This window comes from Drosophila montana, unplaced genomic scaffold, assembly GCF_035044405.1.
Source record: "Drosophila montana isolate Dmon_TW-CO22-7 unplaced genomic scaffold, ASM3504440v1 contig_1687_1, whole genome shotgun sequence".
Taxonomy (NCBI): Eukaryota; Metazoa; Arthropoda; class Insecta; order Diptera; family Drosophilidae; genus Drosophila; species Drosophila montana.
In genome coordinates, this window is record NW_026996616.1 from 93,325 (window position 1) to 116,757 (window position 23,433).

The 23,433-nt window shown below is 42.3% G+C and overlaps 1 protein-coding gene across 1 annotated transcript in view; it reads right to left on the reverse strand.

Annotated features, from left to right (window-relative positions):
* Nucleotides 1–1,369: 1,369 nt before the first annotated feature.
* Nucleotides 1,370–23,433, reverse strand: part of kek5 (kekkon 5) — a 240,563-nt gene continuing 218,499 nt past the window's right edge. The window contains exons 5-6 of the mRNA XM_064700194.1: nt 7,027–8,924; nt 1,370–2,967 (exon numbers count right to left, since the gene is read on the reverse strand). Coding sequence (XP_064556264.1) covers nt 1,649–2,967; nt 7,027–8,566 — 2,859 coding nt within the window. The 5' untranslated portion in view covers nt 8,567–8,924 and the 3' untranslated portion in view covers nt 1,370–1,648. The remainder of the gene's footprint in view (nt 2,968–7,026; nt 8,925–23,433) is intronic.

The window sequence follows — 23,433 nt, forward strand, 5'->3', positions numbered from 1 at the left end:
TTTTTGTACCGAACTAACTAGCCTATGCAAAAAAAAAACTGTATATATATATATATATCTGTATATACTATATAGAAGAAGGGGGAGTAGCATATGTTGATTTATTATTAAAATGGGATTTTTACATACTCTTGTGCTAATATGTACTTATGTGGGATTTAAACGTTTACTTTTTGTTTTCGTTTTTCGTTTTTCTGTTTTGCTTACCGATGCAATTTGTTTTGAATTTAGCTGCCTGCGTACTGTCCTTTTTGCTACGTTTTCTGTTCGCCCGGGTCACCCTGTGCGGCTTAACAGCAGCGCCTGCTGAATGCGTGTCGCATGTTCGTCTTGTTTCATTTATCTGTTGCTTTTGTTTCTCTTTCTGTTTCTGTTTCTCTTTCTGTTTCTCTTTCTAGTTCTGTTTCAGTTTTCATTTCGTATCGTTCCTCGTTTTAATTCTAAATTCTACATCAGTCGGTTTGGCACACAAGTCACGCGAATTGCGCGGGCGAGAGACAGAGACAGAGACAGTGACAGTGACAGGAGAGAGCGAGAGACTGAGAGAGAGAGAGAGAGTGTCAGAGCAGCAGCTGCCACTTTTAACTAGCTGCTGCTGCTGTTGCTTAATATTTAGTTAACAGCGGATGTCAAATGTGCTTGCATTGTCTTAACATTTGTTGTTTTATGTTAATTAACAGAAGGACTACAGCAGCATTTTATTAACAGCGTATGCTGAACTTGCCAGATGTGAAGTGCGAGCTGCTGCTGTTGTTGTTTAACATTCAGTTAACAGCGAATGTCAAATGTGCATGCATAGACTTAACATTTGTTGGATTATCTTAATTAACATAAGCGGCATTAAGTTAACAGCGTAAGCTGCTTTTGCCGGAAGAGCTGTCATTGTTTATGTAAACTGCTGCTGTTGTTTAACATTCAGTTAACAGCGAATGTCAAATGTGCATGCATAGACTTAACATTTGTTGGATTATGTTAATTAACATAAGCGGCATTAAGTTAACAGCGTAAGCTGCTTTTGCCGGAAGAGCTGTCATTGCTTATGTAAATTGTTGCTGTTGTTTAACATTCAGTTAATAGCGAATGTCAAATGTGCATGCATTTGTTGGATTATGTTAATTAACATAAGCGGCATTAAGTTAACAGCGTATGCTGATCTGGGTATCTTGGATGTGGTTTTGTTTTTGCGAGCTGCTGCTGCTGTTTAACATTCTGTTAAGAGAGTTGCACGCATTGTCTTAACATTTGTTGGTCTATGTCAACTAACAGCTGTTGTTCTTTGACAGAAGCTGCTGTTGAAGTGATTCGAGCTTTGTAGTTAACAGCGTTTGCCGTTGAACGTTGCCAGCTGTGCATTGCTGTTAGCTGCCAGCTGTTAGCTGTTAGCTGTTATCTGTTAACTGCTCTCTGTTGTGTGTTGCTGTTACTGTTATTGCTGTTGTCGTTGTTGTTAATGCTCCTCTTCATCATCTGCTTTACCCCTTGCTGCTGCTGCTACTGTTTGCTCGTGCTCCTCATCTTCCTTATCAACCTGCTTTTCAACTTCATCTTCATGTTCTGCTGCTGTTGCTGCTGCTGTTGCTGCTAAAAAGGCAATTTGAATTAATTTGCGATTGCATTTTGAGTGGATTCTGCGCAAATATTTGGTAAACTAAACCTCGGTGCCATCCTCGCCCTCGTCGTCGAACAGCTGGCTTGTGCTGCCCTGGCCGCTGCGCGTTGCCGTTACGGACATTTTCTTTTTGGGCTTCGGCGGCGGCCTTGGCGGTATCTTGGCCATTTTTGGCGACTCCCCGCCCGGCATGGCCATGGGCGTCGGCGAGCCACCAGCTCCGCCCAGCGTCGAGGAGGGCGAGCCAAGGCCGGCGCCGCTAATGCTCGAGCCGGGCAATATCGTAATCCCGTGCAGCCTGCCGCCGTACAGCGGCTCCGTCTCCGAGTTGTACAAATGCTGCTGTTGCTGTTGCTGCTGCTGCTGTTGTGCCTGTTGCTGTTGCTGTTGTGCGGCCTGCATGGCCTGCTGCTGCTGGATGAGCTCGTGTATTGGCTCGTAGATCTTGCTGGCGTTGCCCACCGATGCCGATGCCGATGTTGATGCCGATGTTGATGCCACCGATGTCAGACTTGGCGTGGCTGGCAGCGGGCGATCCCGCATGCTGTACTGCTGCCCCCCGTTGCCGCCGCCCTGTCCGCCCAGTGCAGCCTGTGCGCTCTGTGCCTTGTGCAGATTGAGAGTCGAATTGCCGCCGGCCGTGGTGCGCAGCCCCAAGTTATCGTAGACAGGCTCCGCCTGCAGCTCGACGGTGGTCGCGGTTCCTGTCTCGCTGGGATTGGGCGACGTTGGCGATTGAAATTCGCCGAGCTGCTGCAGCTGGGCGGCGGCTGCTGCCGCATTCGAGGTGCTCGGCGCCCAGCTGGGCACGCGCGGCTTGCGCGGAATCGTCATATAGCCCTGCTTCATGACCACGGCCGAGGCCGGCGAGTAAACAACGGGCGCGGGCAGAAACGGCGATGCCGACGACGACGACGACGATCCCAGCTGCTGTTGCTGCTGCTGCTGCTGCTGTTGGAAGGCGGCGGCCAATTGTTGCTGCTGCTGGTGGCGACTGTTGGCGGTGGCAATCAGCGCCAGGTTGCGGGTCTTGGGATGCTGCAGGGTCATGAAGCCGTTGTGGTTGGCCGTTGCGATCGTTGTGGTGCCGTAGATGCCGTGCGGCGTCATGTGCGCGTAAACGGGGCTGGTGAGCGGCGGCGGCGGGGAGCGTATACCGTAGATGATCTGATCGGGTATGTTCGACTGCGAGGACTGCATCGATGGCGAGGTGGGCGGCACGCGGGCGGGAAACGCCAGCAAATCCGGCGGCAGGCTATTCCCGTACGTATCATCAACGTAGGTGTGACGGGAACGGGGCGTAATTGTTGTATCCGACAGGGCCACAGAGTGCGTCTCATCGTCTCGCGTGTGATTGGCTGCATGCGCCGGTGGAGAGGGGGGGAATAGGGGGGGGGGAGAGCAAAAAAAGGAATAATCATAATTAGTTGAAGCAAGCCAAATTGCATAGACCAATAGAAAAATAACAGTTCAAGTTGTGGCCCCAAGCTGATCCAATTTTCCCAGCTTTTCCTTACTAGATTGCATTTTCCTACAACTTTCAACTTACAATTTTCCGTTTCAGTTCAGTTCCTGCTTTTCCTAACTCTCTTTTTTTTTTTGATTTCTTTTCATTTTGTTGAACAACTCGCCTCGCTCGCCCTTTTCTCAACCTCGAAAAAGTGCCAAAGAAAAAGTCGCTGGTTCGAACTAATGGGGAATACCCTTCAATATTTTCCCAACCGATAAAAATCATAAAAAAAACATAATATTCGAAAATGCGAAACACAAAATGAATAATAGAACTAAGGAAAGAAATTAACTGAGTATTAAATACGTACTCTAGACCGGAGGACGTACTCTCTAGATGTTCGCGTTGACGAGTGAACACTGTACTTAAAAAAAGAAACATAAATCTTCTAAAATCAACCCAATATGGAAACCAGACTCTAGACTCGCTTAAGACATTGACTAATAAGTTTTTTATCTAAACAAATAAATAAATAAAGCTCGAAAATATTAGACCTCTTCTTCTTCATCTTTTGATATTTCTCTAGATATAATTTTGTTGTTGTTGTTGTTGTTGTCAATTTTCATGCGGTATATACCTTTTTCTTTGGGTTTTTGCTGTGTTCTCTATTTTTGTTTTGGCATCTAAATATGATTCAATTCTGAAAATAAAAATTTCTCAATTTTTATATTCAGCTAAAAGCTAGGAAATTTTTTTTTTTTTTTTTTGTATGTAATTAGCCCATGAATAAGCCCCAAATCATAATCCTTTCCCTTTCGCCAACTTATCTGCGTTTTCGTTGGGCTACTGAAGGGAATACCCCTACTTTTTCCTGTTTGCTAACTATCATAATATTTATGGAATTGTGCCTGAATAATTCGCTTACCTTCTCACAACATTTATCACGCTTTTACTGAACTATTCACAAAGTTAATCTCTTTCTTCTACACAACTTTATCGCAACTTTATCTGATTTCATTTATTACACTTTGAGTAAAGTTGCTGAAGGGAATGCCCTTACTTTTACACTAACGTATACGAAAATTATTTAGGTGCTGAATAACTCCCTTACTTTATCATAACATTTTTCACGCATTTGTTTATTTTACCAAACTATTCACAGAAAATGTTCCATTTTTCTTTTAAAGTTCCTGAACGGAATACCCTTACTTTTTCCTTAAATTTTTTTAGCTTTTGCCCATTTAACTATTCACAGAATTATATTCGGCATTATTGCATTTTCATAACTTCATCTGACTTCAATTTCAATTTGCATTACTTTGTGAGTAAAGTTCCTAAACGGAATACCCCTACTTTTACTATCTACCTACCTACTATCCCTAAATAATTAAACCAAATTACTCGTCATAAGTAATTTAGTTGAGTTTTTTTTAATAGGCCCTGAATGATTCCTTTACTTTTGAACAACTTGAACTGACTTTTGCCAAAGTTCCTCTAGGGAATACCCTTACCCTTTTTCCCATAGCTAAAGTAAGCTTCAACTAAATTAAATTACTCGTGTATCCAATCGAAAATGTAGCTTAATTTTTGTAAATTCCCTTTAGTTTAACACAACTTTGCCTAACTTTTAGTTGAGTGCCTGATTTCTTGCCTTACTTTTTCACAGCTTTTTCAAATACAAAAATGCCCAGTTCTGTTATTCAGCTAGAGGCTCACAATTAGCTTGGCTAGCTGCTCTGAACTAAATGATGTTGAATTTTGAGAGCATGCCCTGAATTTATACCTTACTTTGGCAGCACATTTTTCATGCTGATTTCAGTTGTTCGATAAATGCGCATCGATTGCGGTTGCCTGCCGTGGCGCTTTTTGGCACATGCCATTTGTGATTGTTTTTCGACAAATCTGAGCAACAACAACAACAACAACAACAACAACAACGACAACAATAGCGACAACAACAACAACGAGTTTTGGGAGTGCATCAATTGCATTCAATTGGTTTTTCAATTGTCATTGCAATTCAATTGCCAATTGCAAAATTAAAGCAAACATCCGCCAAATTGTTGTCCATCTTGTTGTTGTTGTTGTTGTCAATGTTGTTGTTGCTGTTGCTGTTGTTGTTGCTGTTGTTGCTGCTTGTTTTGGGTTGTTCGGTTGTCTGTTTGCGTTTGTGTTTACCAGAGCTGGCGGCCAATGTTGCCAAATGCAGCGGAAGTAATAGATACAAATGTATCTCAATGTCTGTCTATACAAATCTAGTTGTGTGTATGCGTGTGTGTGTGTGTGCGTGTGTGTGCGTGTGTGTGTGTGTGTGCGTGTGTGTATTGGCATTGATGTTGCTGCAAAAAATGCGAAGCTAAATTGTCGAACTGCTGCTGCACTCAACTGGAAATATTCGACAAATAGATCAACTGTGCAATTTCCACAAACACACTCGACTAACACACACACACACACACACACACACACACAGCTGAGCAGACAACATGTCGCGTGTCCATTGTGAATGGACAAACCGAAGCCGAAGAGCCGCGCCGCCATTTTCAATTTAATGTACACTCTCTCTCTCTCTCTCTCTCTCTCTCTCTCTCTCTCTCTCTCTCTCTCTCTCTCTCTCTCTCTCTCTGCATTTATCTCTATCTCTCTTTTTCCCTCACTCTCCCCTCTACTCTATCTAGATATATCTACACATTTCTATCTCGGGTAAGGGTATTCCCCTCCTTCAAGACTGTGCGCTTTCCCATCGATAGTTGTTTATCGATACTATCGATTGCAAGGCTATTCGATTAAAAAACTTCTCACTTCTAAAGCATTGAGAACAGCATTTTATATGCGAGTCGAAAATGTTTCTATTGAGGAGAAATTTCCTTCTTCGGAACAAAGGAATTCCATATTCGTTTCCTCAAATAACTTATCTCAAGTTTCTTTCACTTCCTTGCGTTTTCGTCTATCTTAGTTATCTTCTTTAATGGGAGCTTCGGTTGGAGCAAATCCTTTTCGATTGAGGCCAGCTTTTCTCTTCTTCTGTGTTGCATCGAAATTCCTTAATAACTTTTGGTTTTTTCCTCTTGTGAGCAGAACTTCTCTTTTCCTTTGTTCTTCCGATTCCTCTGAGTCGTTACATCTGAGTTCCCTAATCCCTTTCTCAAATAACTTATCTAATCTCAAGATTCTTCCGTTATTTTGCATAGAAATTCCCGATTCCTTTCCTCAATAACTTATCTAATTCCAAGATTTTCTCTTTTTTTTTCTTTTATCAAGGAGAAATTTCCTCTTTATGCGATTTTCCTATTCCTCAGATTTGTTCATGTTTCTTTCACTGCTTTCGTCACTTCCATCTATCTAAACTTATCTCTTTAAATATGAGCTACAGTTGGAGAGCAACTTCTCTTCTACTCTGCTCTTCCTGTTCCTCTAATGCATAGGTATTCCCTATTCCTTTCATCAATAACTTAGATAATTCCAAGATTCTGTCGCTTTTTTCTTCCATTGACGAGAACTTCTCTTTTTCTTTGCTCTTCCTATTCCTCTGATGCGTTACATAGAAATTCCCTATTCCTTTCCGCCAATAACTTATCTCTCTAGTTCCTTTCGCTTTCATCCATCTTAACTTATCTCTTTAAATGTGAGCTTCAGTTGCAGCAAATTCTTTGCAAATTGGGGCCAGCTTTTCTCCTCTTTCTTAATAACTTATCTAATCTCAAGATTCTTTCGTTTTTTTTTCTTCTATTAAGGAGAAATTTCGATTTTCTGTGGTCTTTATATTCCGCTGATTTGTTACTGTTGCTTTCCTTCAATAACTTATCTTATTTCAAGTTTCTTTCACTTCTCTTGGTTTGCATCTATCTCAACTTATCTCTTTAATTATGAGCTACAGTTGGAGGATAACTACTCTGCCACTCTGTTCTGCCATTGCCTATTCCTCTGCACCCAATGACTTATCTAATTTGAAGTTTCTTTCACTTACCGTAGGCAGTCTCATCCAAGAGGGTCTTCTTGATCTCGTGGTTATCGTCGCCGCCGTCGACGCTCTCGATGTCGGTGCGACGGGGCGGCTTCTCGACGGGATTCACCTCGTTGAGCAGGCTCTTCTGCATCTCCATAATGACGGAGCCCTCCAGCATGGAGCTGTTGTGGGTCTTGTCCAGCTTGCAGGAGATCAAGCCATCGCCGCTCATCATGGTGTTGTCCTTCTGGTAGGTCTTGACGCGGCGGCAGTACCAGAAGAGCGTCAGCACCAGAAAGATGAGCAGCACCAGAAATGTGGTCACAATCACGCAAATGACCAGGAATATGCTCGTCTGCGGATCGCTGGTGGAGGCGCCGATGGCACCACTTATGCCCAGACCACCCATTCCGTCCGAGCCGGATGAGGCGCCCATATAGTCACCGTTGACCAGCAGCTGGAACTCGGCCTCCGCCTTGCCGCCCCGATTGTCGGCGACACAGATGTAGGCGCCCTTGTCCGAGTTGCGGACCCCGTAGATGCGCAGCTCCGACGTCATGATCTGGCCGGACTCCGACTGCTGCTGCTGCTCGACGGAGTTGAGAATGCGTATGTGATGATCGTTGGGATTGGGATTCAGTTGGCGCTTATTGTAGATCCAGGTGACATTCGGACGGGGTGTGCCGACAATGCGACAGGGCAGCGTAACGTTGTCGTGATTAGCCTCGACAAAGGAGCGCACCGAGCCGATAATGCGCGGACGACAGGCAAAGTTCTCGGAGGGCACCTCGCTCCACAGCTTGCCGCGCAGCTGGGCCGGCTCACGGCAGTCGGTGGGCGGCGTATAGAGGCGCTTGGCCATGGCGAAGTCGCGGAACTGCTGCAGATCGCAGCTGCAGTTCCACGCGTTGCCCTGCAGCGACAGGTAGGTCAGCTTGGGCAGGTTGTCGAACGTCTCCTTGTGCAGATGGGTCAGCTGGTTCTGCTCCAGCGAAATGGCGGTCAGCGGTCCGCCGAACACGTTCAGCTGCACCTGTTTCAGTCGATTGTTGTTGAACTCGACGCGCGATAGGAAGGGCAAATTGATGAACAGCCGGCTCTCCAGTATCTCGATCTCGTTGTTGTTGATGATCACATTGCGCAGCTTCTCGAGGCCCTCGAACGTGTTCGGATGCAGCTGGCTGATCCGATTGCTGGACATGTCCAGTTCGATGAGTATGGCCAGACCCTTGAACGCATCGCGATTCACCTCCTGTATGGTGCAGTTGCGCAGGTAGATCTTGTGCAAATTCTGCAGGCCCGCCACCTGGAACTCGTCGCGCCTCAGTTCGGGTATTTGGTTCTGGGAGAAGTCCACCACCTGCATCTCGTTGCTCATCTCTAGCGGTATTTTTGTTAGCTTTTTACCCTTGCAGTCGGCGCTCTTCTTGCCCGAATTCCAATGGCAATGGCAATTGCTGCAGTTCTGCATCCAATCCCGGTGGCCGAGCGACTCCTGCGCCAGCATCACAAGCAGCAGCACGAGGCTCGCTAACAGCAGCCGTAACATTGTCGCTGCCATGTTAAGAGAATGCTGTTAGTTCTTATACTGTTATGCTGCTGGTTGCTGGGTTGCTGTTTAACGTCTTATACTGATCTCCCCTTGGCTTGTATCGTCTTATACGTTGACCTTGCTGCTGCTGTTTGCCGCTAGAGGGCGCTGCGTGCGTGCGCGCGCGCTCTTTGGCGACTCTCTTAATTTGATTTTAAGCTCTCCTTTGTGTTCTTCTTGTTGCTGCTCGTGACAGACAAGACTGTGATTAATTAAGGCGCACCCTCTTTTCTTTTTTTTATATGCTCTCCTCCTCCTCCTTCTTATTGTTGTCGTTGTTTTTCTTGTGGGTTGGCTCCAAGCTCGCAATTAGCAGTGCAGTTGCCAGCTGAAAAGAAATGCGCGGATTAGTGAAGGTTGCTTAACAGCGTGTGTGAGTGGGAGAGAGAGAGGGAGATATTTGCATGCCATTAAGATGTAGATTAAATGTGCGTAAAGGTCGCAGCGGCTGCTTTAACGGTAACAGCTGCACAATTAAAAAAGCGACAAAGCGACCAGCAAAAAATCAAATGGGGAACAAACAAAAAACAAATAGGAGAAAGGCTTTCAACTTGGCGCTGACAACAGTAACAAATCATTCACAAAGTAAATGGCAGCGGGCGAGTTACAAACGCGCAATTAATTTCTGCACAACTACGTAATGAGGTCGCCGCGTTACGTCGTTGGGCTGTCAACGCGAGCTGTTCAGTAATTAAAGCTCGTGTTAAGCAAATTGTGCGTCAACGTATGCTCACTTAGGAAACTCTGTAAACGTAATTGTGCGTGATACGTAGCAAATGATTTTTTAGGCTCTTACGTATCATCTCGCATTACTGTTACCCCATTAAAATGCTTTTTTGACTAGCTTCAGGTATATTACAAATGTTACACTCGTTACGTTACGTAACGTAACTTAAATATTATCTACCCAAACCTGCTGCTAGCGTAGCGTAGTGAGGAGCAGATTGCCTTCAACAAATTCGGTCAAACTTTTTTACACTTACGTAACGTTAGATCAGATGTTAAGCAACAGGTGTTTATCACGTATTGACGTCATACGTATTGACGCTTAATGAAGCACAACATAACATAAGATATGCACGTCGTTTGGTTAAAGCAGTGTCCTGCAGTTACGTCATATTACGCTGCTTATCTTATTACGTCACATACACTGCGTGCATAGCTAAAGTCATTTCCAGTGCTTACCTCGCACCTTTGTCACTTGATTAATTGTGACAATTGTCATTAAGACAGTTTACGTGCTTCATTACGTTATTCATTACGTTATTCAATTAATGTCACATGCGGAGCAGTAAATGATGTTCAGAGTGCGGCAGAGACAAAGCAAAACCGCGGAACGACAAACAAAAAAACAACTACGACGAACAGAAGAAGAAGAAGAAGACGAAGGAGGAGCGGGCGAAAGGAAAGGGCAAAAGGAAGAGCACAAAAGACCGCAGGTTTCAAGCAAAGTGAAAGACAAAGGATGAAAGTTCGCTTCTGGCTTGGTTGGAAAAGGGGAATGCCGTGTGAAGGGGGGAGGGGGGGGGGGAGGGGAAGGGGTCAGCGTGTTTTGCGACTTGATTAATGAAAATGCCGTTAAAGTGTGACACTTTGCGGTGCCTGACTGTCCCCCTGCCCGCCCCCGCCACGCCCACCTGCTGGGCGGCACAGAGCATTGCGAAGTTTAACCTTCAAATTGAATGGGCGGCCGCCTTTTCTGTGCGCTCCCCCCGCCGCCCCTCCCCCCTCTCTATTTTGGGGTCAAAGTGTGAACATGGCACGAACAATCTGCGAACCGTCGACCCACTTCAGCTTCTTCTTCTAGCTTCTGGCTTCTACTTTCCATTTTGTCAGTTTGGCCTTAATTAAACAGCTCAAATGTGCAAACAATATGAAAAGTGCCAACAAATTGTTTATGAATTATTTATTAATAACAATTGCAGTTGCAACGGCAGCAGACCGAGTGGCAGTGTTGGTAAACGCTGCCAACAAATGCAACTTGCGGTTCCACTGACCAACATTTCGAGGCTTTGCTCTTTGCCCATCTATTTCGGAATTTTTGTTATTTTGGGGTTTTGTTTTAAAGCTCGCACAACAACAAAGTTTAAATTTGTTGGTTTGGTTCACAGTTCGAATGGCTTTGCCTTAAAGTTCGGTCCATGAACTGGTTTTATACAACTGGCAGATGAACATGAACTGGTTCGTTTGAGTTTAGATTGGGTTTTACATTGAATTTAGCTAGATTTGAAGTCTTTAAACAATTAAAAGGAACAATTGAATCATATTATGAATCATATATAAATCATATTATGCATCATATATGAATCGTATGATTATAATGTGAGCTGAATTGGATCAAAGTTGAGAATTAGCTAGATGAAGCATATTATGAATCATTTATGAATCATATAATAAATCATATATGTATCATATTATGAATCATATATGAATCGTATGATTATAATGTGAGCTGAATTGGATCAAAGTTGAGTTATATTTCAAACATTAGAATAATTGAATCATAATATGAATCGTATATGAATCATATTGTGAATCATATATGAACCGTATGATTATAATGTGAGCTGAATTGGATTAAAGTTGAGTATTAGTTATATTTCAAACATGAGAATAATTGAATCATAATATGAATCGTATATGAATCATATTGTGAATCATATCTGAACCGTATGATTATAATGTGAGCTGAATTGGATCAAAGTTGAGAATTAGCTAGATGAAGCATATTATGAATCATTTATGAATCATATAATAAATCATATATGTATCATATTATGAATCATATATGAGTTATATGATTATAATGTGAGCTGAATTGGATCAAAGTTGAGTATTAGTTATATTTCAAACATGAGAATAATTGAATTATAATATGAATCGTATATGAATCATATTGTGAATCATATCTGAACCGTATGATTATAATGTGAGCTGAATTGGATCAAAGTTGAGTTATATTTCAAACATTAGAATAATTGAATCATAATATGAATCGTATATGAATCATATTGTGAATCATATCTGAACCGTATGATTATAATGTGAGCTGAATTGGATCAAAGTTGAGAATTAGCTAGATGAAGCATATTATGAATCATTTATGAATCATATAATAAATCATATATGTATCATATTATGAATCATATATGAGTTATATGATTATAATGTGAGCTGAATTGGATCAAAGTTGAGTATTAGTTATATTTCAAACATGAGAATAATTGAATTATAATATGAATCGTATATGAATCATATTGTGAATCATATCTGAACCGTATGATTATAATGTGAGCTGAATTGGATCAAAGTTGAGTTATATTTCAAACATTAGAATAATTGAATCATAATATGAATCGTATATGAATCATATTGTGAATCATATATGAATCGTATGATTATAATGTGAGCTGAATTGCATCAAAGTTGAGAATTAGCTAGATGAATCATATTATGAATCATATAATAAATCATATATGTATCATATTATGAATCATATATGAATCGTATGATTATAATGTGAGCTGAATTGGATTAAAGTTGAGTATTAGTTATATTTCAAACATGAGAATAATTGAATCATAATATGAATCATATATGAATCATATTGTGAATCATATATGAATCGTATGATTATAATGTGAGCTTAATTGACAACTTTTCGCTGTTTTTAAAATGCAAGAGATTTAGGGAGATATTTGCGATACTTTCTAGAAGTTTTCACACTATTTGCAATCGTTTAGGAACTCATCTGAGCATAAGTCATGATATGATATGCGATCTAGGATATGGATATGGATAACTTTTGGGCTGGGATAATTTCTTTACAAAAAAGAATATCTGAAAATGATTTCAGCTGCGAATCAATATCATATTGTAGAGCATTTGGCAGTCGTGCACTCTTTTTTTTATTTTTGCAGAGTTTTCAATCGTTTTTCCAGTCAGTTTTCATGGTTGTTGTTGTTGTTTTTGTAGCTGTTTCAGCGCTTTTTTCGGTTGAGCGTCGGATTGGTGGAGCGGGGAGCAGGGGCGGGCGGGGAGCGGGGGGCGGGCGAGAGCCAGCGCAAAAAACCTCAAAACAAATTAAATATGCAAATAAAAGAAAAATGCTGCAATTTTGCGCTTTGTTAAATATTTGCTCAATGGGCTTTCGCGTATTCCCTTTACATTTTTCAGATCTCTCTCTCTCTCTCTCTCTCTCTCTCTCTCTCTCCCGTTTGTTAGAGCTCTTGCATTCTGACAGCGTGCAGCCCCTCGCCCCACACCCCTCCCTTCCCACTGACAAGCCCCACAGAGTGTAATAAAAACAATCAAATGATATCTCAAAGCATTCAAAGAGAGTTCGATAGATAGAGCAGAGGTGGGGGCAGGGGTAAGGGGGGGGGGGGCAGGCAGATCTCGCTGCTTATCTTTAAATATTTACCTTATTCGAGTGCCTTTTCTCTGTGCATGCTTATTAAATGGCTTTAACTTTACTATCCGGCAACACTGGCGGCACCACGCCCCTCTGCTGCTTATCCTGTGCACAGTTTATATCGCTACCAACCCCCCCCCCCCCCCCCCCCACCGACCCCCTTACCGTTGACACCTTTCTTGCAGCCTGCCCCCCTCTTAATTGTGGCGACAATTTGCGATAACGATTTTTGGGGTTGCCACAGTCTGCTAATGTCCCAATTTGTATATTGTTTGTGGCGCCCTCTAGCGACCAGTCGCTCCAGTCGATCTGCTTGCCATGTGCTCTGAGAACACGCCCACAATAGCCGCCTTGCTGCTTTGCTGTCTCCCTCTCTCCCTCTCTCTCTCTCTCTCTTTGCCGTCCGCAATTCAGTGTAACGGTTGTTACATTTTACTCTGTCATTTTATTGCCATTTGCGGTTGTAATTGCTATATAGAGTGTCACGCCCATACGCCCTATGGGCAGCCCCCCCGATTCCCCCCCCTCCTCCTACAGAGAGCGCTTAGCCCTTGCATAGGTCTGCTGCTACTGCTGCTGCTGCTGCTGCCGTCTATTGTCAGCTTAAATCGATTTGAACAAATTTAATTGCTTTGGTTTTGGTTTCTATTTTGGGCTTTTTTTGTGCCTTTTTGTTTTTTTTTTTTCTCTTTTGGTATTTTATTTGCATTTGGCATTTGTTGTTGTTGCCTTTTGGGTACTTTATTTTTTTTCGGTTTTGGTTTTGTTTCTATTTTTATGTTTTTGTCGTATGCCAATCGCCAATTGCCAATTGCTTTTTAAGTGTCTTTCTTTTGTGCTCCCCCCAACCCCCCCCACCCGACCCGCAACCACCCACGCGCTGTGTGTGTCAAAAGTTGTTGAACCGTCAAAAAATGTACGCGAACAACAACAACAACAACAACAACAACAACAGGAACAATGAAATTTCCCATTGACCGAAGCCGTCACAACAATTTGTTGCCAAATGAAGCGAATTTCTTTTCACAATTTTCCGCATTTGCCTTTTTTTTTTATATACATATATATATATATTTTTTTCTGGTTGTGTTTGCTTTGTTTTAATACTCTTTTTTATGGCTGGCCAACATAAATATTTAACAATGCGTAGAATATGGTTATTGCTTTTTATAAAGCACCCGAAAACTGCAAAGCTCGTTAGCCCAAGCGTAACTCGAAACTGATAAATAAACATACATACATACATATATACATATTTACATACATATATGTATATGTGTGTGTGTGTATAAATATAAAGAAATAAATAAGAGCAAGAAATAACTGTAAGCTAAAAGCCTGTTTGCAAAATGTTCACGTTACATTTGCTCTCTCCCTCTCTCCCTCTCTCGCTCTCTCGCTGTGCCCCTCCCCCGCGCCGTATCACAAGTTTCGCTTGACCAGCTTGTAATGCGATATATATCGAAGGGGGAGGGTTTAGGGGGGGGGGGGGAGGCATTCAAAATTCATAACACGCGAAATTATTGTAAAACAATTAAGTCAATTGGCAGCTGCAAATTGCTGGCATTTGATATGTTTGAGCTAATGAGCGGAAAGAAGAAGCATTACTTGAGAGACAGAGCGGTAAAGAGAGAAGGAGAGAGCGAGAGACACACGAGGGGAGGAGTGAAAGCAAAAGCTGAAAATCGGATTCAACTGTGAACTGAATCGAAGCCGAAAATTTCAAGTTTATTTGTTCTATGAACTGAACTTTGAGCTGAATTAATAGCAGAATCTGAACTTAAACGAATCTGAATCTGAAAGTGAACCAGAACCAGAAGATGAACCTGAAGATGAACTAGAACGTGAACCTGAACGTAAATCTGACTGTGAACCTGAATCTGAAAGTGAACCAGAACCAGAAGATGAACTATAACGTGAACCTGAACGTGAACCAGAACCCGAACGTGAACCTGAAGGTGAACTAGAACGTGAGCCTAAATGTGAATCTAAACCTGAAAGTGAACCAGAACCAGAAGATGAACTAGAACGTGAACTAGAACCTGAACGTGAACCTGAACCAGAACCCGAACGTGAACCTGAAGGTGAACTAGAACGTGAGCCTAAATGTGAATCTGAACCTGAAAGTGATCCAGAACCAGAAGATGAACTAGAACGTGAACTAGAACGTGAACTAGAACCTGAACGTGAACCAGAAGATGAACTAGAACGTGAACCTGAATGTGAATCTGAACCTGAAAGTGACCCAGACCCTGAGTGTGAACCTAAAGGTGAACTAGAAAGTGAACCTGAACCTGATCGTAAACCAAAACCTGAACATGAACCAAAACATATACATATAACAAAAAAACAAAATAAACTATTTATTTTTTATTGTAAAATAATGCTGCAAAGATTTGCAGTTTAGATAATTTCCAGTATTTTCAGTATTTTAATAGTATTTTTAACACAAAAATAAAAAATAAATAAAAATAGTTAAATTAAATAAATGGAATTATTTCATTTCAAACTCAAAACAAGATGAACCGAGATGAATTAAGTTTGGAACCAAAAACTGTGAAGAAGCTGGTTCATGAACCAGATCAAACAATACGGCTGTGAACTGAACTAACCTATAAACAAAGGTGTTCGAGAAAATTCAAATGGATTAAAACAAAAATAAATAACGAAAACAAGAAATCTGTAGAAAGATGAGAAAGTATTTAAACAGCTTCCATTTTAAAGTTAAACCCAATACAAGAAGGTCGCCAGAATATTATGATTTATTCTCTATATATACATATATATTAAATATATTTTCATGAAATTTTCAAGGCAGCACAGGGAATTTGACAAAGCGAACGCTTTAACCAATTGCGAATTATAAATGAAATAGATTTCTGGCTATCATGTCGCAACGAAAGCATTCGCCAGTCTTGAAGGTAAGCCAAAATTCAGGCCGGGACACGGCACAAAAGGGGAAAATCCGCTTGAATTTCCATGCCGGAAATTTGAAAACTACAAACCCAAGGCGACTGCCTGACTTCCCTCCCCTCTTATCCTCCCCTCCACCCCCTCTCTGTCCGTTTGAGAGTGTGGCAACCTTGTCGCCTGCCAATCAGGCAGCTTAGCAAGTTGTCAAAGCGCTTCGTGAGCATCTCCGGCTTCGCCAGCTTCGGCTGCTGCTGCACTTTTCCAATTCCAATCATTGCCACATCATGTTGCACCAATCATTGCCCCGCCCCCCTCCGAACGCCCTCCCCCCCTGCCTCTACTTGCCAATAATAAGCGTTTCCAACTGGCTGCCACTTGGTGGCAACTTCTGGTCCGGGAATTGTTTATCTGGTCTGCTTCTAATCAAATATTCAATTTCTTGTGTTGTTCCAGAGTTGCCAACATGCAACACGCCCCTTATTTCAATTAACTGTCTGGCAACTCTGGCAGCGTAATCGAAGCTCAATAAGCAGAAACAAGTTGCCTCTGCGAGATGCACCGCAGGCAACAAAACGGTTAGACACTAAGAGATACCATGTAATAAATAAATATACTCCCTTAAATGTGCTTAAGTCAAGGGTATCGCCAAGTCTATCAGGCTAGCAAATAGACTCCTAATTGGTCGAAAGACTTTCATATGGAGACATACATTAAGGGAAACAGAAATATGCGCTGTTACATAGCACCGCACACATCTGGCATAGCCCATTAGCCAAACGCTTACAGGGTATAGTGCAACAAAAAACTTTCGCTTTCGCCAAGATTTTGTTCAGCCCAAGCCCAGAACAAAATCTCAGGCAACAGGCTAGGGGTTCGGACAATGTCATCGACGGGTTGGCTTGGCGCAAGTGTTAGGGAGAAGGGGAGGGTGAGGGGAGGGGGGGGGGGGGTGGGTTAATAGGATTTATAGTTTGGTGGTTTTTGCTGGGGCTGCAACTTATTTTTGCGCAAATTTCATTTGAGCCAAGTTCGCGCCCTCTTGAAGCGTCCAGAGATTAAGAAGAGAAGGAGAAGCCAAGGATCAGCTTCCGATGATGATAAAGATAGAGATGATAAGGATGATAAGGATGGAGATGATGGAGATGGTTGTTGCAGGGCTTGGTGCGGGCCGATAAGGTGACAACTTTGAATTTAATTTGGCGCTTGTCTAGACAGCCTGCGAGCTGCGAACTGCGAACTGCGAGCTGCGAGTTCGGTTTATGCTTTTAGCTCGGCTACGTGGCTCGAGTTGATTGGAATTGTGTCCAGGCCAGGGTTCGTTGTTGCCAGTGTTGGCGTAGAGGACACGTCCCCAGAGGAATGCCACAAGTGCTGAGAGGCCAGGCCAGCGACCACTTTGTTGCACAATATTGTGTTGATTGTTTTCTTCCTTTTCCAGAGGTCTGGCAACGCCCACAGATATGCGCCCAAATGGAAGGAAAGGCTAAACCAAATGAAGTACACAAATTGAATACCAAGTGTGAGCCGCATTAACATCAATATGCTGCTGTTGAATGCTCTTAACAGGCCCTGTTAATGTTAACATTTAAGTGCTGTTAGTGCATGATTGATGCCTGATTGAATGAATGTCAGAACGAGAAAATGACGACTCGCATTAACTGAATTATGTTGCTATTACATTTTGTTAACTGTACCATAACATAGCCTGCTAATGTTAACATTTAGCTACTGTTAAAAGTGATTGATTGAAATCAGCTTAATTAAATGGTGACTTGCATTAACATAATTATGTTGCTAAAATGAAATTCATACCGCAGTCTGTTAAAATAAATAAATAGCTAGTATGTAGAGAGCACGATTAAAAGAAAATATGTCTCGCATAAACATAATTATGCTGCTGTTAAATGCTGTTAACAGTTCCTGTTAATATAACATAACACACAAAGTTGCAGAGATGATCAGGCAGCATAAAAGCATAAAAGCTTGAACAAATGTAAACTAGCTTAACACAACTGAAACAGACATAACAGAGTGAAAATATGTTCCTAGTAACATGGATAGAATACGGTTAGCAGCTGTTAGCCGCATAAAGAGAGCAAGAGAAAGTTGTTAGGCCTAACATAGACATTTACATGCCAAGCGAGCTGCTTTTAACAGCTGTTAAACGCATGTTAAGGCCTAACATAGACATTTACATTCCAAGCGAGCTGCTTTGAACAGCTGTTAAACGCATGTTAAGGCCTAACATAGACATTTACATTCCAAGCGAGCTGCTTTGAACAACTGTTAAACGCATGTTAAGGCCTAACATAGACATTTACATTCCAAGCGAGCTGCTTTGAACAGCTGTTAAACGCATGTTAAGGCCTAACATAGACATTTACATTCCAAGCGAGCTGCTTTTAACAGCTGTTAAACGCATGTTAAGTAACATTTAAAGCAGCAACAACAGCCTTCTAGCCCAGCTCGGCCTTGAATTGGTTCACGAAAGAGTCCCATATCCACTTAAGCTACTTTCTTTCTTGCTTTTCACTCGAACTTAAATGAGCCTGTGGAAACGCAGCAGGCATGTTATGTACATATATATATATATATATATATGCATGTTATATGTCTATAAATATATAATTTGTGGTCAGGTAGCTTCGACTGGGGAGTTGTCGGTGGCAGCTGCTTCAAATTGATTGATTGATGGACCTGACACAAAACTCCCGGCCGCAACTTTATCTTTATCTTTGGCATTACGCTTAACTGCAAGCCACGCCCCCCCCCCCGCGCCCCCTCCCCAGTAGCCAGCCCCCTGTTCGAGTGGCTAACGTGTCAACGGGCATTTTGGTTTGGGCAATCATTTTGCGCCTCGCCGCAAATTTATGATGTTGCATTTACTCGTGACCCCCCGCCCCCTCTTGCCACGCCCCCCTGATGGGCTGGGCACACGCACTTGCGTTTGCCATTTCGCTGTAATACAGTTTAATTTGAGGCACAGCCCTGCGGCCTTTATGGCGTATACTTAATATTGCGCATACGTCATGTGCGCCCAAACTGAGGCAACATGTCATGACATGCGCTTAATATGCATAATAATAAAAAACTGTTGAAAGTGATGGAGCACAGCAGACACCCCCCTCCCCCCTCCCCCCTGCCACCCCCCCTCCCCACCGACCGACGCATATGAAAGTTGATCGGTTTGCGTTGAAGTCGCGCGCACGTAGCACATGAATATATCGGAATCGTTCTATCGCGTATCAGCGTGCCACAAAGAGCGAGGAAGAAAAAAAGAACAGAGAGAAAAGTTCATCAATCATATCATATTGGAAATGGACAGCATAATTTCGCATGCCACATGCCGCAACACATATTGCGGCCACGCCCACCAATACGCATTGATGATGACCACAGTAAAGCAGCAGCAGCAGCAGCAGCAACCGCCGCGGCCTATGAATTTATTTATTAATCATTCCCCCCATCTCCCTCTCTCTCTCTCTCGCTCTCCCCCCTCGGCTCTCTCTCAACTTTTATGATATATAAGGGACTGTTACTTTGTGCCCCACATCGAATGGCTGCACGTTCGCTAAGTGCTCGGCATTATATGAGAGCATGCGAAATAAAATTAATAAATTTCGCTGTCATTTTTCATAATTTTCTACGCGACATGTTAATCGCGCTTGTTTGCCTGTTAATCAAATGGGGCGAGGGGCGTGTGAGAGAGGCGGGAGTAGACATGCGACATGCGAAATGCGAAATGCGAAATGCTGCAGTCAGAATACGAAATCCATCTGCCCCTCCCCTTGTCTCTTACTCAGCGAGCGCTTACTCGGTAAATCCTCTTTGTGCGTTATTCTTAAACGTTTTAAGAGCAGAAAACACTTCTATGCTATTCGTACTCGATTCGTTTTCTGCTTAAATGCTTTCTTACATAACAGGACTTTTGACAATAAGCTAAGACAAAAAAAACGATTTCTTTCTGTGCGACATCCTTAAACTTCTGCCTATCGAGACAGATGTAAGGAGAGAGAAATGAGAGGAAGAAAGAGAAGAGAGCAGGAAAGCGATATATATATTTATATAAAGAGTTAAAGAACAATTAAATGTCTCTTCATCAAGAGTGAGAGAGAAAGCGAAAGACAGAGATAGTAATTTTGAATTATGTTTTGTGTTCTATTCGTAAACGCTCCAAGAATATATTAAATGCTAATTTGTAAATATAATGTAAATAGGAAAGAAAGAGAGAGAGAGAGATAAAGAAAACGAGAGAGCAAAAGAGAGAGGGGGAAAGAGATAATGTGTGAAGGAAAGTAAGAGAAAGAGAGAGAGAGAGCGATAAAGAAAGAGATAGAGCGAGAGGGATAGAGAAAGAGAGCAAGAACGAAGCTGACTTGACTTGAAAGGGAGAGAGGCAGAGAAAGCAGCCGATTTCTGGATCTGCTTTGTGCGTTATCCTTAAACGTTTCGCTTTTTGTGCAATAATATTCCAATCTTTGCCTGAAATTGTTTCTGCAACGGACTCTTTTCGAGCACTTCTGCCTATTTAAGGGCTTACATAACTCCCTTGCATGGATGCATATGTATATGTATTTGCTTTTAGAAAAATTAGGACTCCAGCTCGAGCGACGGCTGCTTGTGAGCTGCAAATTGTAACAAATTGTTGTCTACATTTGAAATTTACTTTTTTCTTGGATTGTTTTTACACTACACTCTGACATGCCACAAATTAGGCAGTCGAGTCGACTGGACTAGAGGGGGGGCATCCAGGCAGAGAGAGAGAGAGAGAGAGAGAGAGAGAGAGTGGGGCAGAGTTAAACTAATGGAATATGCAGGCATCTGCATTCACCTCAAGCCGTTGGCCGTACATACATACATATGTATATGTTAAATTAGTGGGTCAGTTTGTGTTTGTGGCTGGTTCTGGTTCTGGTTCTGGGCTTGCCGCGATTTATCTTTGTATCTGTTAATTTCCGCACTTTGTTAGCGTGCGGCAAGCCGTAGCCGAAAAATGCATTCGTTTTTCATTTTCATTTTCAATTTCATTTTCATTAGAGAGCGAGAGAGCCGCAAAACAGCAAAATGGAACAAGCTGGCAAATGGAAGACGCCACAAAATTCGTTTGCCAAGCAAATTGATATTAATATCTGATTGCAACAAATTTGCCATTAAAATTTGTTTTCTGCTTTGCTGCTTTGCTTTGCTTGCTTTCACTACGAACTAAATTTAGCTTTTATAAATGCATTTCAATTTACAAGCTGCTTTTTCGTCACACCACAGCACGTATGTTCGCTCTCTCTCTCTCTCTCTCGTTACCTCATTAGTGAAAGCTTCTCTCAATTCCTTTTTGTGCGACATCCTTAAACGCTTGATAGACAAGGACCTGTATACCCCACACGGAATGTATATTCTCTCTCTCTGTCTCTGGCTTCCTCTCTTGTGAGCGCTTTTCTCAATTCCTTTTTGTGCGACATCCTTAAACGCTTGATAGACAAGGACCTGCATACACACACCGCACAGAAAGTATGTTCTCTTTTTCTCTCTCTCTCTCTCTCTGTCTCTGGCTTCCTCTCTTTTCTCAATTCCTTTTTTTTGCGACATCCTTAAACGCTGGACAAATGCGCTGATTAAAGCTTTTTGTGCTATTTAAAGCTCCCTTAGAACTTCCTTTTACTAAAAGTTGTTTTTCTTAGCTATGGTTGTCTTCCTTCGCGAAATGCGAATTGCTTTGCCTTATTTTCTTTTTGTAATACCCAAAAAAGTCGCTATGCCATCCATCCTGGTCTGGGATACAAAATGCGGGTTGAAGGATGTTTAAACGAAAGTTTTTAAGCTTTCAGCATCAAGACTTTCACCAAGAGACTAAACCGAGCGAAAATCGTTTATCCAACTTTTGGTTCTATATTCGATATGCAGTCATGGATGTACTTGGATCGGGCAAGTCCGGAAATATATATTCAAGTTAAAGAATTATTCAATTAGAATTAATTTCGATTTTTTTTCCAGCGATCAGTTAAAAGCTATTCTAATTTTATTATTTTATTGTTAGTAAGAGTTTTCGCACACTCCAGACCAAATGCTTGACATTTTGTCGATTCTCTTTTGTGCGCTATTCTTAAACGTTTCACCAAGAGCGCAAAGTGCTGTTAAAGTGTGAATGGCTTCCCTTCCCGTCTCAACACTTCGCTCCGTTTCCCTTCTCCACGCTTCGTCTTGCTGGTCTTGCTTCCAGTTGTTTGCCCATCTTCATTCAAAGAGATTGCAAACGTAATGAGGAAACGTTTGAATGTCTAAATTTCAATTGCAGTCGCATTCACAATGTTCCGGCTAAGTGCTCTATGGCCGAAAGTGGGCAATACAATAGCTTGAGATATATATATATATATATATGTGTATGTATATCTATATTGCTGGGAGCATTATTTGTTTCGCTTTGTTTTCGCATTGTCTGGCTTTGTCTTTTGTGTTATTTGTGTTGGGTTTTTAGTTTTCGCTCCCGGTTTTTTGTTTTTTTTTTGTTTTTTTGCCTCGACTCGTTTGTTGGCGCCAATAAACAATTCAATTGAAATTTTCCACGTCTGCGGCTCTCTTGAAAGACTTTTGCGTGAAATTAAGACAGCATTTAACGCCACGTCTGCCAATGGGCGTTGCTTCGGGGCGTGGCACTCGACGGCCTTTGTTGTCTAAGCCAGACTAAGCCGGGCCGAGCCGTAGCCGGGCGCGCGACTTACAACCAGAGTTGCCACCGTTCGTTTTGTTGGTGCCACAATTACTGCAACGCCAGAGAGCTCTATTAGAATAGCCGCACCCGCAGCTCACTGCAATCAAATGCAATGTCTCTATACCGTGTACTTAATGCCTGAATGGGTAGCTTCAGCCTCAGCTGAATTTGAAAATGCAGTCCAGCCAGTTTTGCCAGAGTTGTGCAGGTGCAAGACTTGGACTTAATATTGTATTGTCTGATATGGAAAGTGTGTTCAATTCGCAGTGTATACCCTGGATTAGGGTATAACCGAGCCGGGCAGTTGCGATATGTCGAATGGGGTTTCGGCGAATATTGTGTGTGCCGTGCTTTCTGTGCGGCTTTTGTGAGCCGCACATCAAAGAAGAAGAAGCTGCCTGCCAGTCGAGCCACCATATACACTATATAGATATATATATGTATATAGATATACATATATTTGTATGTGTGTGTGTGTGCCAGTTACATAGGCTTATGCGTCGCTGGCCCCTCCCCGAGCGGTTGTAAAAGAGAAGTGCTTAGAAAAATGGCAATTTACTTTTGTTTTACAGAAATAGCTTTGCAAGGGCTACGCAAGCAAAGGATATGCCCCTCCCCTTACCCCCCTTTCCACACACACAGAGAAAAAAAGAAACTATAAAAAGTAGAACTAAAATGTTATGCCATAAAAAAATTATTGTCTCGAGATTTGAGTACACACAAAAAACAAAAGAGAAAAGCAGAGTCGAGCAAAAGGGTTGAGCTGGGGCTAGAATTTGGGTACGGGGGGATGGGGGATGAGGGGGG